This window comes from Scardinius erythrophthalmus (genome assembly GCF_964197995.2).
Source record: "Scardinius erythrophthalmus genome assembly, chromosome: 7".
Classification (NCBI taxonomy): domain Eukaryota; kingdom Metazoa; phylum Chordata; class Actinopteri; order Cypriniformes; family Leuciscidae; genus Scardinius; species Scardinius erythrophthalmus.
Window position 1 is genome coordinate 28,328,830 of NC_138227.1, and position 13,672 is coordinate 28,342,501.

The 13,672-nt window shown below is 41.6% G+C and overlaps 1 protein-coding gene across 1 annotated transcript; it reads left to right on the forward strand.

Annotated features, from left to right (window-relative positions):
- Positions 1-1,561: 1,561 nt before the first annotated feature.
- LOC308693785 (sialic acid-binding Ig-like lectin 14) lies at positions 1,562-10,165 on the forward strand (the record flags this gene model as incomplete). Its single annotated transcript, XM_081370880.1, has 5 exons — positions 1,562-1,601; positions 1,776-2,156; positions 2,319-2,615; positions 6,887-7,141; positions 10,128-10,165. The coding sequence occupies 5 exons, from the start codon at positions 1,562-1,564 to the stop codon at positions 10,163-10,165; spliced, it is 1,011 nt and encodes a 336-aa protein (XP_081227006.1).
- Positions 10,166-13,672: the final 3,507 nt, after the last annotated feature.

Below are 13,672 nucleotides of genomic sequence, written 5' to 3' on the forward strand. Positions count from 1 at the left end.
CTCCTTTGACCTTCAAGGAGCTGTGTGGACACATTTGAAATCACACATTATCCTGATAATTTTCGTATCTCGACAACACCCATAAAACTCATGTTATCATCCTTTATTACTTAAGTTGCTTACAATAGTTGCTTTGCAAGATCTTGGCAGAAAGTAGGCCTATATTTATTATTATATTATATTCTAAATTCTTGTTGTTCTTACAGCCATCCACGGATGAATTCCTAGTTCTTGTTTCCGTATTTGGGTGGTTGACATATTTGGCAAAAAAAAAAAAAAAACTCTTATATTTTCAAACATGTGGTCTTGTAGATTTTGTCCTGAAATTTACATTTATTCACTAGTTTACTGTCTTAGTAGGCTAACTAAAATTGTCATATGGCTTGACATAAATGTTATTGTGTATTAAATTAAAAAGGGGTAGGCCTATAATGTGATAATATAGCCTAAGTCAATTTATCCTGATTCTTTATCATTACTTTATAAAAGTATAGCATTTTACAAAGCAAATTTGGAGTTGACATAGGCCTATGTCAGACATAATATTATTCAAATTGCCATCAAATTACTGACAATGGCAAACAATAATATTAATTAGCTTTTTAGAAAATGTCATCTTCGAACGAATGGGTGATTTATTAGTCACAGATACTGTACGGACAATCTGACCCAATACGGCTCAGTTTGTCTATGTATCTTGCTCTGTCGAGCGACAGAAGTGATTCGTAGGCTATAGGCTACTGGGTCAACGTTTTTCCAGCAGGAAGGGATTGGTTTCCCCCACGCCACGCCACGCCCCGTATGACTGGACATCGACTTGGCTTGGTCAAACAGACTTGGAACGAAATAAAGGTGATGACAGAATTTCTATTTTATTTTATTTATTTTTTGGTTACACTATATCTTTAAAGATGGGTTTCACATATCTGAGTGGTTTCACTTTTGAATTTGCGCCTGAGTCACACAGCCTACAGCAAGCAAGGTAACGGCCTTGTAACTTAATTACAGTTAGCAGTTTGAAATTCTGTGGCTATAAATGCCCAGTGCGCTGTTGTAGACATGTAGGCTATATCGCATGTCATTCTTCGTGATTTGTGAATATAGGATTCTGTCCGAAATCTTTTTTTTTTTTTTATAGCCAATAACTTAACTTTTATAATGCGTAGCACGCCCAGAGCATATATATATATATGGCTATATCTCTAATTACATGGCTCTGGCACGCCTAAAGTTGGTTATCTTGTCCTGCTAGATGTTTGGCTAGATCAGGCAAACGCTTGAGAAGTCCGCTAGTCAGGAATCAAAATAACTTTAGATTGAGCCTGATTTGTGAAAACTTTCTTAATCGCATCATGTGTTCGCGTTTCGGTTTTTCTCACTGCTCTGCTGATTCCACTTCCAACAATTTGATCAATAAATTAGGCCTAACAGTTTTTGTTTCCGATGTTTATCTCCTGAGAACTCTCAGGTATTGAAGCCTATACTGCCCTAGAGAAAGATTAGGCTAGTGCATATGGGCAAATAACTTTTTTTTTGCCCTCTTCAGTTTGTCCAGTCCAGCATGGGTGTACAGGCAGGAGTTCTTCTCTGCTGGCTTCACGGTTAGATTTTAAATTTTCAAAAATTATATGAATTAATTATTTTTACATTTTGTGAGGTTACTTCTTTAAAACGATTAGTATTCATATGTTAACTTCTTTAAATGTAAATTCATATATATATATTTATTTTTAAGTTTATTATTTTTCAATTATTTTATCATTATTATTTTGCAGTTCTTTGTGCTGTCGTGTTTGGTGATGTTTGGAAGGTGGAGGTAGAGTCTAAAATTAACGCTCTGGTCTCATCTTGTGTCGTGTTGCCCTGTACATTCAAATACCCTGCTCAAGAACAGCCCTCCAGTCGTATTAAAGGCATGTGGCACATGAAGGACAAACGGGAGGATTACATCTATCACAATGATCCTACAAGGGTTCTAGACAATTTCAAGGGTCGTACAAGACTGATTGGTTCACTGGGTGATTTAAACTGCTCCTTGGAGATTGATGATGTCAAAAACCATGACAACGGCCCGTATTGTTTCAGGGTGGAATTAGAGACGTCTAAAATAGACAAGTTCTCCTTTGTGGATAACTGTGTGACAATTAAAATGATTGGTAAGTGTGCTTTTGAGCTGTCAACCTGTCATTACAAATAAGAAAGCAGACTAAAACATGGAAAGAGTCCAAATTATATTTTTGTAACTAAATAAATAATCTTGTTTTTGCTTTTATTTACTATGTGAAATATGTGTTTTGTAATTCAAAATATATGTACAGCGCAAGCATCAAAACCAGAGTTGCTGGCTGAGACGTCTGTGAAAGAGGGTCGACCTGCAACCTTCAAATGCTCTGCCCGTCACACCTGTCCGTCCCATCAGCCCACTCTCAGCTGGAACCACCCTGGAAAAACCATCATGATCTACAAGAACATTGATCATGGAAATTGGGAAGCAGAGTCAATCCTTACCTTCACCCCAACAAAAGAGGATGATCACTCCTCTGTCACATGCACAGTCAAGTACCACGGGAGTGTTGAGGGTGAAATGCAAGCCACTCACCAAATCTTTGTGAAAGGTATAACAATACTACTCTTCTGTGTGTACATATTGTGATAATTTGAAGTAAGTAAATGTTTTTTTTTTTTTTTTTTTTACTAGAACAAGCAACTCTTAGCCAGTTCATCATACCAACCATCTCTGGTCTTGGAGCTGCTCTTTTGGTTGGATTACTGTGTTTAATCGTTGTCATAAAATATAAGTGAGTCGGGATCTGACTACAAAATAAATATCAATGAGTAATATTATAGAAAACATTCCTGAAAACGGTTTGTAAAATTGCTATAAAAAAAAAACTGCACTTATGTGAGCATTTGAGAATACATTGTGACATTCTGGTATCTTTCAGTATTTTGTTTTAAATCACTAAAATCTTTCCCAGGAAGCGCATTGCAGATCTCCAATCCAGAAACGACAATACGTGAGTAAATCATAAGTTAGCATTTAGTTCAGCAGTTTTGAATCTACATGAGAACATTATTGTGCCTCAGTCTTTCTTTCTAATTATTTTTTTATACGTTTTGTGGCTTTGAATCCATTTCTGCAAACTTTGTCATCATCTATAAAGTAGTGTACCATTAAAAGGTGTATATATATCCCATAATGACTTCTTTTTTCAAGAACAATGTGTCAACTCATGAGAGAAAACAGATATGTTTAAAATATATAATAATTAGTGCTGTCAATTTATATATATATATTAAAAAAAAAAGAATTATTGCAAAATTTTCTTTAATTAATCGTGATTAATTGTATCTAACATTAAAGTTTTTAATTTGTGTCTGCAGTGTGTGTACACAACCACTGTGGTAAAAATCCACTCCATTTATTATTTTCCCCATAAATCTGAAAACGTGTCTCAAAATGAGACATTCAGGAATGTGCTCCAATGTGACGTCACATTGGAACTGGCCCCGCCAAGGATTGGCAACGGAATATGCCCTATTGGTGCATTCAAGTCCTCCTGAGAATTTGGGAAGTCATGTTTACAGCATCTGGTATGTTAAAATCACTCTCGTCAGAGCAAAATGGCGCCCTTTCTTAATTAACTTAATTTCTGAAGCCATTGTAAACTTTATTGTTACATATCATGTTGTTATATTACAATGCTATCATATTTTGAGCAGGCAATCAGCTTACTTCATAGTAAATAGAAAAGCCTGACACTATCACTGCTAAATATGTTTTATCGCCATGTTTCTCACTGACTCGCCCCCAACTCGTAAACATCAGTGCTTAAAGAAAATCCCAAGCTTCCCACTTATATAAACGACATTGTGGTGGCATTCATGTGCGTTCAACTTGTAAATACGATTAGGGGTGGGCGATATGACCAAAATATTATATCATGGTATGAGTAATTTAATTTCACGATAACGATATATTTTACAATATAGTTATTTTTGGTTTAAATAAGGTTTTTATGATATCAAAAATGTTGATACCATTGAAATTTCATTATTCTTATCACCATTTTTAATACAATAAAAAAAAACTAATTGGCTTCTAGCCTAAAAAATACTCTCAAGCTTACTGAAGACAATTAGAGGCAGGGTAGGTAGGATTTTTCTAAAAAACATTTCAAATTTGTTTAAACTGTCTTTATATACCAATACATAATTAAAATGTAAGTACTCTGAAAAAGAGAGTATAAAAATCGAGTGTCTGTAGACCTCTCACGACTGTTGTAAACACAGCTAATTATTTCCATTCACTCCACCCCCTCCCTTCTGAGCTCCTTCCAAAGCCACGCCCCCAAAACACATGAACGCGCGACGCCAAACGCTCAGGCTCAGCTGGAAGACGCATTTATTTACCTGAGACGAGTGGAGAGGAAGGAGCATGCAGTGACATCATGTCAGAATCACATGTAATAAAATACCTAACTTTATCACTATAAATATAAACAAATAAGATTTCTTTTAGTACTCACTATCAAGCTAGCATATCGATACTGGTAAAGTTTAAAATATACTTTGTTTGATTCGGTAACAAGCTATATTTATAGGTAACGAGCTATATTTATAAGGCAAAGCTAAAAACAGGTTGCATTGATACACGTTTGTCCATTACCATCAGTTAAACTGTGATAAAGGTGAATTTTGTGTAAGATTCATAACATATACGGTGTTTTGCGAGTTTCCATGATGAAAACATTGTTGACTCTAATGAGGACTACACTCCGGAGACAAGTACCGCTTCGTCGGTTCGAGGACAGGCCTGGGGTCGAGGGCGAAGCAGAGGAGGTAGTTCAAGAGTGCGGGCAACCAGGGTCCGAGGAAGTAGTTTTTGCCTTGTTTGCCTTCGCTGACTGAATATGCAGGTGCTTTGAATTTTGAATGCTCTTTCTCTGCCATAATTTTACTCTTCGTAGGTTCCGCGCCTCTCTTGCACTCCTCAAATCAAACGGATGCGCGCTCATATGGGCAGATCTAGCAACAGTGGTGGTAGCCATGGTTGTGACAGTCGCCCAAACCAATCAATTGTTTCGTCCCGAATGGAAATAATGAGCTGTGTTTATTGCAGATTAAAAGGTCTACAGTCACTCGATTTTTATACTCTCTTTTTTTCAGAGCACTTACATTTTAATTATGTATTGGTATATAAAGACAGTTTAAACAAATTTGAAAAAAACCTTTAAACAGTGATAAAGAAAGAGCAAAGAAAACAAACTACAATAAAACAAAGACTCTAAAGAAATGAACCTACCAGAAAAAACTTCAAGCACTAGAAATACTAGGCCTAAATAAAATGTATTAAAAAATCAAATGTATAAAAAAACAATGCATAGTCTTTACTGTGTAAATTAAATCTACATTTATTCTTATTAAAGTTACAAAAAGTGATTCAGTCAAGAGCAGTGAGAGATTTTCTCTCTTTTTTGTTGTTAAAAATAATGACAGCAGGTAAATTTGGATGCTGACACTTTAAGATGCAGTTTTTTTTTCCTCAACTGTTTATGTTCACTTAAAACATAAATTACTCTGTTTACTCTTGCAAATACATTGTCACTTTGACTCATAAGTATGTGTATTTAACCGCTCAAGCCCAATTAGGTGGCAAAAAGCATTCAGTTCAGTTCTAATACTGTATATTAAGCTGCTGTCACTTTAATACACAGATCTAATATACACATGTGATTTCTTTCCCTGCTGTTCGCATTCAGAGACATAACTGAATGTGTTTATGTGAACTTTGTTTGTTTTTGAAAACCTTGTGTTTACTTGACAGTTCTCTTACGAGAGGTTCTCTCGTATTGCGTAAGTTTAGCTTACGCTACAGGAAAGTTGTCTTTTCTCGAGATCTGAAGCCAACAAATTATCCTTAATTTTGTATTTATTGTCAACGCAGTGTGACGGCCGGCAGACCATGGCAAGCTACATAAGCGTGCTCACTGGCTGTCCAGCGGCAACTGCTCGAGCCTGCCAGTGAGCCCTATGTGACGTCACGCTCAATGAGGGCGCTTTGCGCCCCTCTTACCGTCAGGGTGGGCGTGGCTAGCGTGTATATAAGCAAGGGCTTGTAGGCTGAATATCTGATTTTCTTGTCTTCAGCGAAGCTCTTCGCATCGCTGGATCTTGAGAGCCGCCGCCGTTGAAACCAGCGACCAGCAAGCTTAGGAGTGCCTGAGGAAGCCGGCCGCCTTCGCCGCCTTCAGCCATCCGTGCCTGCTACGCCATCCGGCGACATATCCTTTTCATTGCTGTGTGTGCTCGCCCCTGCGTCACACACCTCTCTCACTCTCTAAAAGAGCATGAGGCGTTTTTCTCAAAATGCCTCGTTTTTCCTGTGCCTCGTGCCGCGCCCCGCTCAGCAACAGAGACCGCCACCTCATCTGCGCTCTCTGCCTGGGCCGCGAGCACGCCGCCACCGCACTCTCTACGGGCGGCTGCCCTGAGTGCGAAGAACTTTCAATGTCGACCCTGCGGGCTCGACTTGAAGTTTTTGCTCAACTGCCGGCTGTAACCGCCCGCGCCGCTGCCGTGTCAGGGGATGAAGTGGATGAGCTTGACGATGCCACCGCTGACAGCTGTTCCATCCTGGCTTCTGACAGCGAGAACTGGTCCACCGCTTCCTCGTCAGTCCAGGATTCCGGATTCCAGATAATACCCCGTCACAGGCCATTCTTGAGATTCGCCTTCGACGGTCAGGTATATCAATACACCGTCCTGCCGTTCGGCCTGTCTTTAGCACCCCGTACATTCACGAAGTGCATGGACACGGCTCTCGCTCCCCTGAGGGGTCAGGGAATGCGAATTCTGAACTATCTGGACGATTGGCTCATTCTAGTACAGTCAGAGGAAGAGCTTATCGCTCACAGAACAGTGCTTCTCAGCCACCTGGAAAGCCTGGGTCTCACGGTCAACTGGACCAAGAGCTCTTTACTGCCCAGTCAGTCAACCTCCTTCCTGGGTATGGAACTGGACTCTGTGGCAATGACGGTCCACCTGTCGACACAGCGCGCGCGCTGTATCCGACACCTGGCCGCGTCTTTCCAGTCGGGCAGCACCGCACCTCTCAAGACATTTCAGAGGATGCTGGGATGTATGGCTTCAGCTGCAGCAGTGCTTCAGCTGGGTCTACTGCATATGCGCCCGTTGCAATGCTGGTTGAACGCCCGAGTGCCTCACAGAGCATGGGCCTCCGGCAGCATTCGAATCAGAGTGACTCAGAGCTGCGTTTCAGCACTGAAGCCCTGGTTAGCGGCCGACTGGTACCAGCGGGGAGTGACAATGGGAGCCGTCTCGCACCGCAAAGTTATCTCGACGGACGCATCCAACTTAGGTTGGGGCGCTCTTTTCGGGGGCAAACCGGTCTTTGGCCTGTGGTCAGACCAGGAGAAATGCCTCCACATAAACTGTTTGGGGATGATTGCGGTCGAGAACGCGCTCAAGCTCTTCCTCCCACTCATACGGGATCACCACGTGCTAGTCCGTTCGAACAAAACATGTCCGTGGTGTCCTATGTGAACAGACAGGGCGGTGTCAGATCCAGGAACCTCTGCAAGCTGACAGAACGCCTTCTCGTGTGGGCTCATCACTCGTTGCGCTCACTGAGACCTGCGCACGTGCTGGACCACCTGAACGTCGGCCCAGACAGACTGTCCAGAGACAACATTCCCCGGGGAGAATGGTCTCTGCACCCTCAGACAGTCCAGTCACTCTGGCGCCTATTCGGCAGGGCGAAGGTCGACCTCTTTGCGTCAAAAGACAACGCCCACTGCCCGATGTTCTTCTCGAAAAGCGAGGACGTGCTGGCCCAGACCTGGCCCAGCCTCCCGCTGTATGCTTTCCCTCCGATCTTCCTGTTACCACAGGTCATCAAGAGGATCAGGGAAACGCGCCACCCAGTGCTGCTTATAGCCCCGCGATGGGAAAACCAAATCTTAGCCCCATGGCCGATCCCGCTGAGAAAGGATCTCCTCTCTCAAGCCGGTGGATCATTCTGGCATCCCCATCCAGAGCGCTGGTCTCTGCATGCGTGGTTAATCAACGGATACCCGTTGATCTACCAGAAGGAGTCATAAACACGATCACGCAGTCTAGAGCCCCTGCCACAAGAAGGCTCTATGCGTCTAAATGGTCTGTGTTCTCTGAATGGTGCGCTACTAAGTGCCTGGATCCACGTACATATGGGGTCCCACGGGTGCTCTCCTTCCTACAAGAGCTGTTGGACAAGGGCAGGTCCCCCTCCACGCTCAAAGTATATGCTGCAGCTATCGCAGCGTTCGCAGAGACGACGCGCGGCCGCGCAAAAGGAAGAGACGAGCTTATCATCCGCTTCCTCAGAGGAGCCAGACGGATGAATCCCCCGCGGCCCCCCTCGGTTCCTATTTGGGATCTGTCCTTGGTCCTGGAGGCCCTGAAGGCTTTTCCCTTTGAACCGCTTGAATCCGTGGATCTGAAATACCTCTCGTTCAAACCCGTTTTTCTGATAGCTCTGTCTTCAGTAAAACGCGTGGGGGATCTACACGCGCTGTCTGTTAGCCCCGCGTGTCTTGAGTTCGGACCTAATGACTCTAAAGTCATCCTCAAACCGAGATACGGTTACATCCCCAAAGCGATTGGTACTCCCTTTAGGGCGCAAATCATCTCCCTGTCGGCTCTGCCAGTACCCGATAGTGAGGACGGTGATAACCTCCTATGCCCCGTCAGGGCGCTGAGGGTTTACATCACGTGCTCCGCCGCCTTTAGGCGTTCTGAGCAGCTCTTTGTTTCGTTTGGTGGACGCACCAAGGGTCTCGCCGCCTCGAAACAGAGTTTGTCCAGGTGGATAGTGGACGCGATCGCGCCAGCTTACGCCTCCAAACACCTGCAGTGCCCTATGGGCATCAGAGCCCACTCCACTAGAGGCATGGCCTCGTCGTGGGCTTGGTCCAGGGGGATTTTTATTCACGATATTTGTATGGTGGCGGGCTGGGCCTCCCCATCTACATTTGTGAGGTTTTATAACCTGGAAGTTCCCGCTTTGCAGGCTAAACTGTTATCAGTATAAGTGATATGTATGTTCTGCCCAGTCACGCATGTGCAGACTACGTTCATGTACTGTTAATATATTTCTGGTAATGACACCAAGGGAAGAGCCTTTTGTACACAGACCGGCTGGGCCGCTCTGTCTTTTTTGCCCCCTTGTGCACACGTGTATTAGTGCGGGCCCGCGCTGCTGGCCGCCTATTCTTCACTCGGTTGCGCTGGGGATTATTCTCTCTATACATAGATCGGCGAGACCGCTCTATTTTCCCCTATAATGTGCTTATGTATTATGCTGGCCCGCGCTGCTGGCCACATCGAATGAATTGATATATAGACCGGCAGTGCCGCTCTATCTTATATGAAGTGCTTTTTACATGTGCTGGCCCGTCTCTCCGACTGGCCACCTGTTCTAGCATGTGATTTTCCCCGGTTCCCCTGGGACTCATGCACTGATGCCCATGCACTGATGCTCGGCGCACACGGCGTTGACAAGGGGTTCCCGTAGCGTAAGCTAAACTTACGCAATACGAGAGAACCTCTCGTAAGAGAACGTACTCGGTTACCTAATGTAACCTCGGTTCTCTCTAGAAGAGGAAACGAGTATTGCGTAACCTGCCGTGTTGTGCCACGAGCTTTTGTGCTTCAGACTGTGAAAACCAGATATTCAGCCTACGAGCCCTTGCTTATATACACTCTAGCCACGCCCACCCTGACGGTTAGAGGGGCGCGGAGTGTGACGTCACATAGGGCTCACTGGTAGGCTCGAGCAGTTGCCGCTGGACAGCCAATGAGCACGCTTATGTAGCTTGCCATGGTCTGCCGGTCGTCACACTGCGTTGACAATAAATACAAAATTACGACCATTTTATCTCCCGCGGGAATTTGGCCAGATTACGGTCATATTCACATATGTACGTGGGCCTAATTTCATGGCAGCAGGGGAGAGAATAGCGGAAAGCTACAATGATGCTCTTACTCGCTCTGCAGATCAACCTGTTCTAATTCTTGGGGATTTTAATTCATGTGATTTATTGGAATACTTGCCCACTCTCCAGCAGTATGTGGAATGCTCCACCCGTCTAAACCGGACTATTGATCGTTGCTATGGTAATATTCCCAATGCCTATAAAGCAGTATGTAGACCCCCCCTTGGGAAATCGGACCATAATGTAATACATCTTCTACCCAAATATAAGACTGTAGTGAAGAGGACAAAGCCTATTGTTAAGGAAACACAGGTGTGGACTGATAGGAGTAAAGAGCAACTAATGGACTGCTTTGAAGAAACCAACTGGGACATTTTCTTTCAATCTTGTCATGATGCTGATGAGCTCACAGATACCATTACGTCATATATTAACTTTTGTGAAGACATTGTGTCTGAAACTAAAACTGTTAAAATTTTTCCAAATAATAAGCCTTGGGTATCGAAAAAGCTGAAAAGCTGTCTCAATGAAAAGAAGGTTGCCTTTTGTTCTGGTAATACAGATTTACTGTGTGAGAAAAGGAGACAGTTAAGGGGAGACATTTTTAAAGCAAAAAATGATTATAAAAATAAGATAGAGGGAAAATTCTTAACTGGTGATATAAGACAGGCTTGGGAGGGATTAAATAGATTAATGGGTAGGTCAAATAAAAAGGATGATAATTGTGTAAGTAAAAGCTTTATTAATGATTTAAATAACTTTTATTGTAGATTTGACACTGTGGAAAGTAAGACTGAATGTGATGAGATATGTAATAATCTCCCTGCAGAAACATCAAAAGTTATCACTGAGGCCGATGTCATGGCAAGCCTTGGTAAACTAAGGCCAAATAAGACCACTGGCCCAGATGGTTTAAAAGCATGACTTCTTAAAGACTGCGCTCCTCAACTAAAAGGAGTTTTTGCAAGGTTGTTCCAACTACTTTTGGACACAGGTAAAGTGCCAAAATTATGGAAGTATTCAATAATTAGGCCTGTGCCAAAAAAGCCAAGGGCGAGTATGCCAAATGACTTCCGTCCCATTGCAATAACTTCTATATTGTGTAAAACTATGGAACGTGTTTTAACTAATCATCTAACTTCGACTGTTGCCTCTAGGTTAGATTCACTTCAGTTTGCATATAAGAGTAACAGAGGTACAGATGATGCTGTACTGACACTGCTTAATACAGTTACAAAACATCTCATGCATCCCAAAGCATATGTCAGGGTTTTATTCGTGGATTTTAGCTCGGCTTTTAATTCAATGAAGACACATATTCTCTTAACGAGACTGGTTGATCTTGATGTTAATACAGGTTTAGTCCGCTGGATTAGAAATTTTCTTTCTTGCCGTACACAAAGGGTTTGTGTTCGAGGGACTGTGTCTGATATGCTAACTTTAAGTACAGGTTGTCCACAAGGCTGTGTCCTTTCCCCTGTGCTCTTTTCTCTTTTTACTAACGAGTTTACAATTAAAGAAGAACATTTCAGATTATTCAAATATGCTGATGATATGGCCTTAGTGGGCCTATTGGACAAAACTAATTCTTTACATGATGTTGCCTATTTGGCTCACATTAAGGCCTTGGAGAATTGGTGTCACCTTAGCCAACTAGAAATTAACGTGGCAAAGACAAAATAATTGATTATTTGCCCAAAAGTAGATATGTCAATCCAGCCAATTTCACTTGTGGGTCAACAAGTTGAAATTGTGGAGAAGTTTAAATATTTAGGCTCAATTCTTGATTCGCACATAAATTTTGTTGATAATTCAGACTATCTTTTTAAAAAGTGTTCGCAACGGTTATTTCTTCTTAGACAACTTAGTGGCCTTGGAGTTAGTCAGCATATTTTAGAACTTGTGTACAAATCCATAGTAGAGAGTGTATTAACTTTTCATCTCACAGCCTGGTATGATCATTTAAACTGCAGATCTAAGAACAAACTTGCCAGAATTGTGACAATGGCAAGTAGAATAGTTGGCAGTCAACAGAGGCCATTAGTACAACTATATGCTGAAAGGGTGAAGAAGAAGGCAGGGATTATTCTTGCAGATTGTTCTCATCCTCTATTCAGTCAATTTGAGCCCATGAAATCAGGTAGACGCTATAGAATCCCTCTAGCAAATAAAAATGTGTTTAAGAGGTCTTTTATTCCAAATGCTGTTAAAATTCTCAACTCTGCAAGTAACTGATAATCCAAATGATTATAGTATGAAATTTGATTATTTATTTATTTCCTATGAAATGCGATCTGTCTGTTTTATGTTTCTGTTTTTTTTTTTTTTTTTTTTTGTTATTGTCTGTATATTTATTTGAATGGCTGGTGAGCCAAAGACAATTTTCCACCTCGGTGGACAATAAAGGTATTACAAGTATAATTTTTTGGCTTCAGATCTCGAGAAAAGACAAGTTTCCCGTAGCGTAAGCTAAACTTACGCAATACTCGTTCCCTCTTCTAGAGAGAACCGAGGTTACATTAGGTAACCGAGTACGTTTAAGCGCAATACGGGACACGCCATCTGACATTATGACGGAAAACTGCAATGCCACCTGAGCGTGACCATGATAGAGATGATAATCAAAACCAAACAGATGTTTTGTTTTTGGCAGAGTATCTGAGGCACACAGGCTCCGCGCTCTACTGGAAAGCAGGGTGGGGAGCAGCAGCTAATTTGCATTTAAAGATACATGCATGAAAACGGTATGTTTTTCCTTGTATTTACAAGATGGTATAATAAATTATCAGTGGGGTATTTTGAGCTGAAACTTCACAGACACATTCTGAGGACACCCAAGACTTATTTTACATCTTGTTTAAAGGGGCATGATAGGTCCCTTTAATATATTTTTTATATTGTAATATTTTCACATTGAATCTCCCCCCCAAAAAAATTTAGAAACAACATAAAGACAGTATATTTTAAAGTGATGGAAATCAAAGCATTTCATGTTGTTTATATGTCTATGTGGTTTGTTTAATATGCTTTTAAGACAAACCATGTGCAAATTCATAAGTCAGCACCATTTCTGAGTATTTTCTCCTTAACTCCAGTGAACCAAAGACAGTCTCAAAATCATGGTTGGTGTTTCTGACGTCACAAGCTACCATGTAACCAGTTACTTGTGGATCAGAGATTGGATATTTTAAGGCATGAATACATTTTTTTTTTTTTTATTTAAGTGAACTTAAAGCAGTCTACACATAAACCCATTGTAATAAATGTCACCTTTTGCTGGGCCTTTAATATATCAGGGCTCAATGCTTTGTCTTTTTTTCTTTGATTAACATTAATGACAGACAGCAGCAGGGTTTATGAGGCTATGCCATTAAAACATTCCTGTCCCATCAGCCGTTATACTGTGCTCACGGCGCGCACTCTTGAATTGCGTGCTGTATATCACTTCATTATAAATTAAGCACAAAAAAAAACTATGAGCATGCATCGTTGTAGTTATCTTGTAAATTAAGTCATGAAATGACCAAAAAATGCCTCAAAACTATGCATGCATGCATGTATTTGTTATATATTTGTGACATTATGACCCATAAAGGGTAAATGGTAACCAGGTGAAAGGTGGTAGTGCGGCTTTAATAAACAGGCACATTTTTTTTTATTCAAATAGTTCAACATGT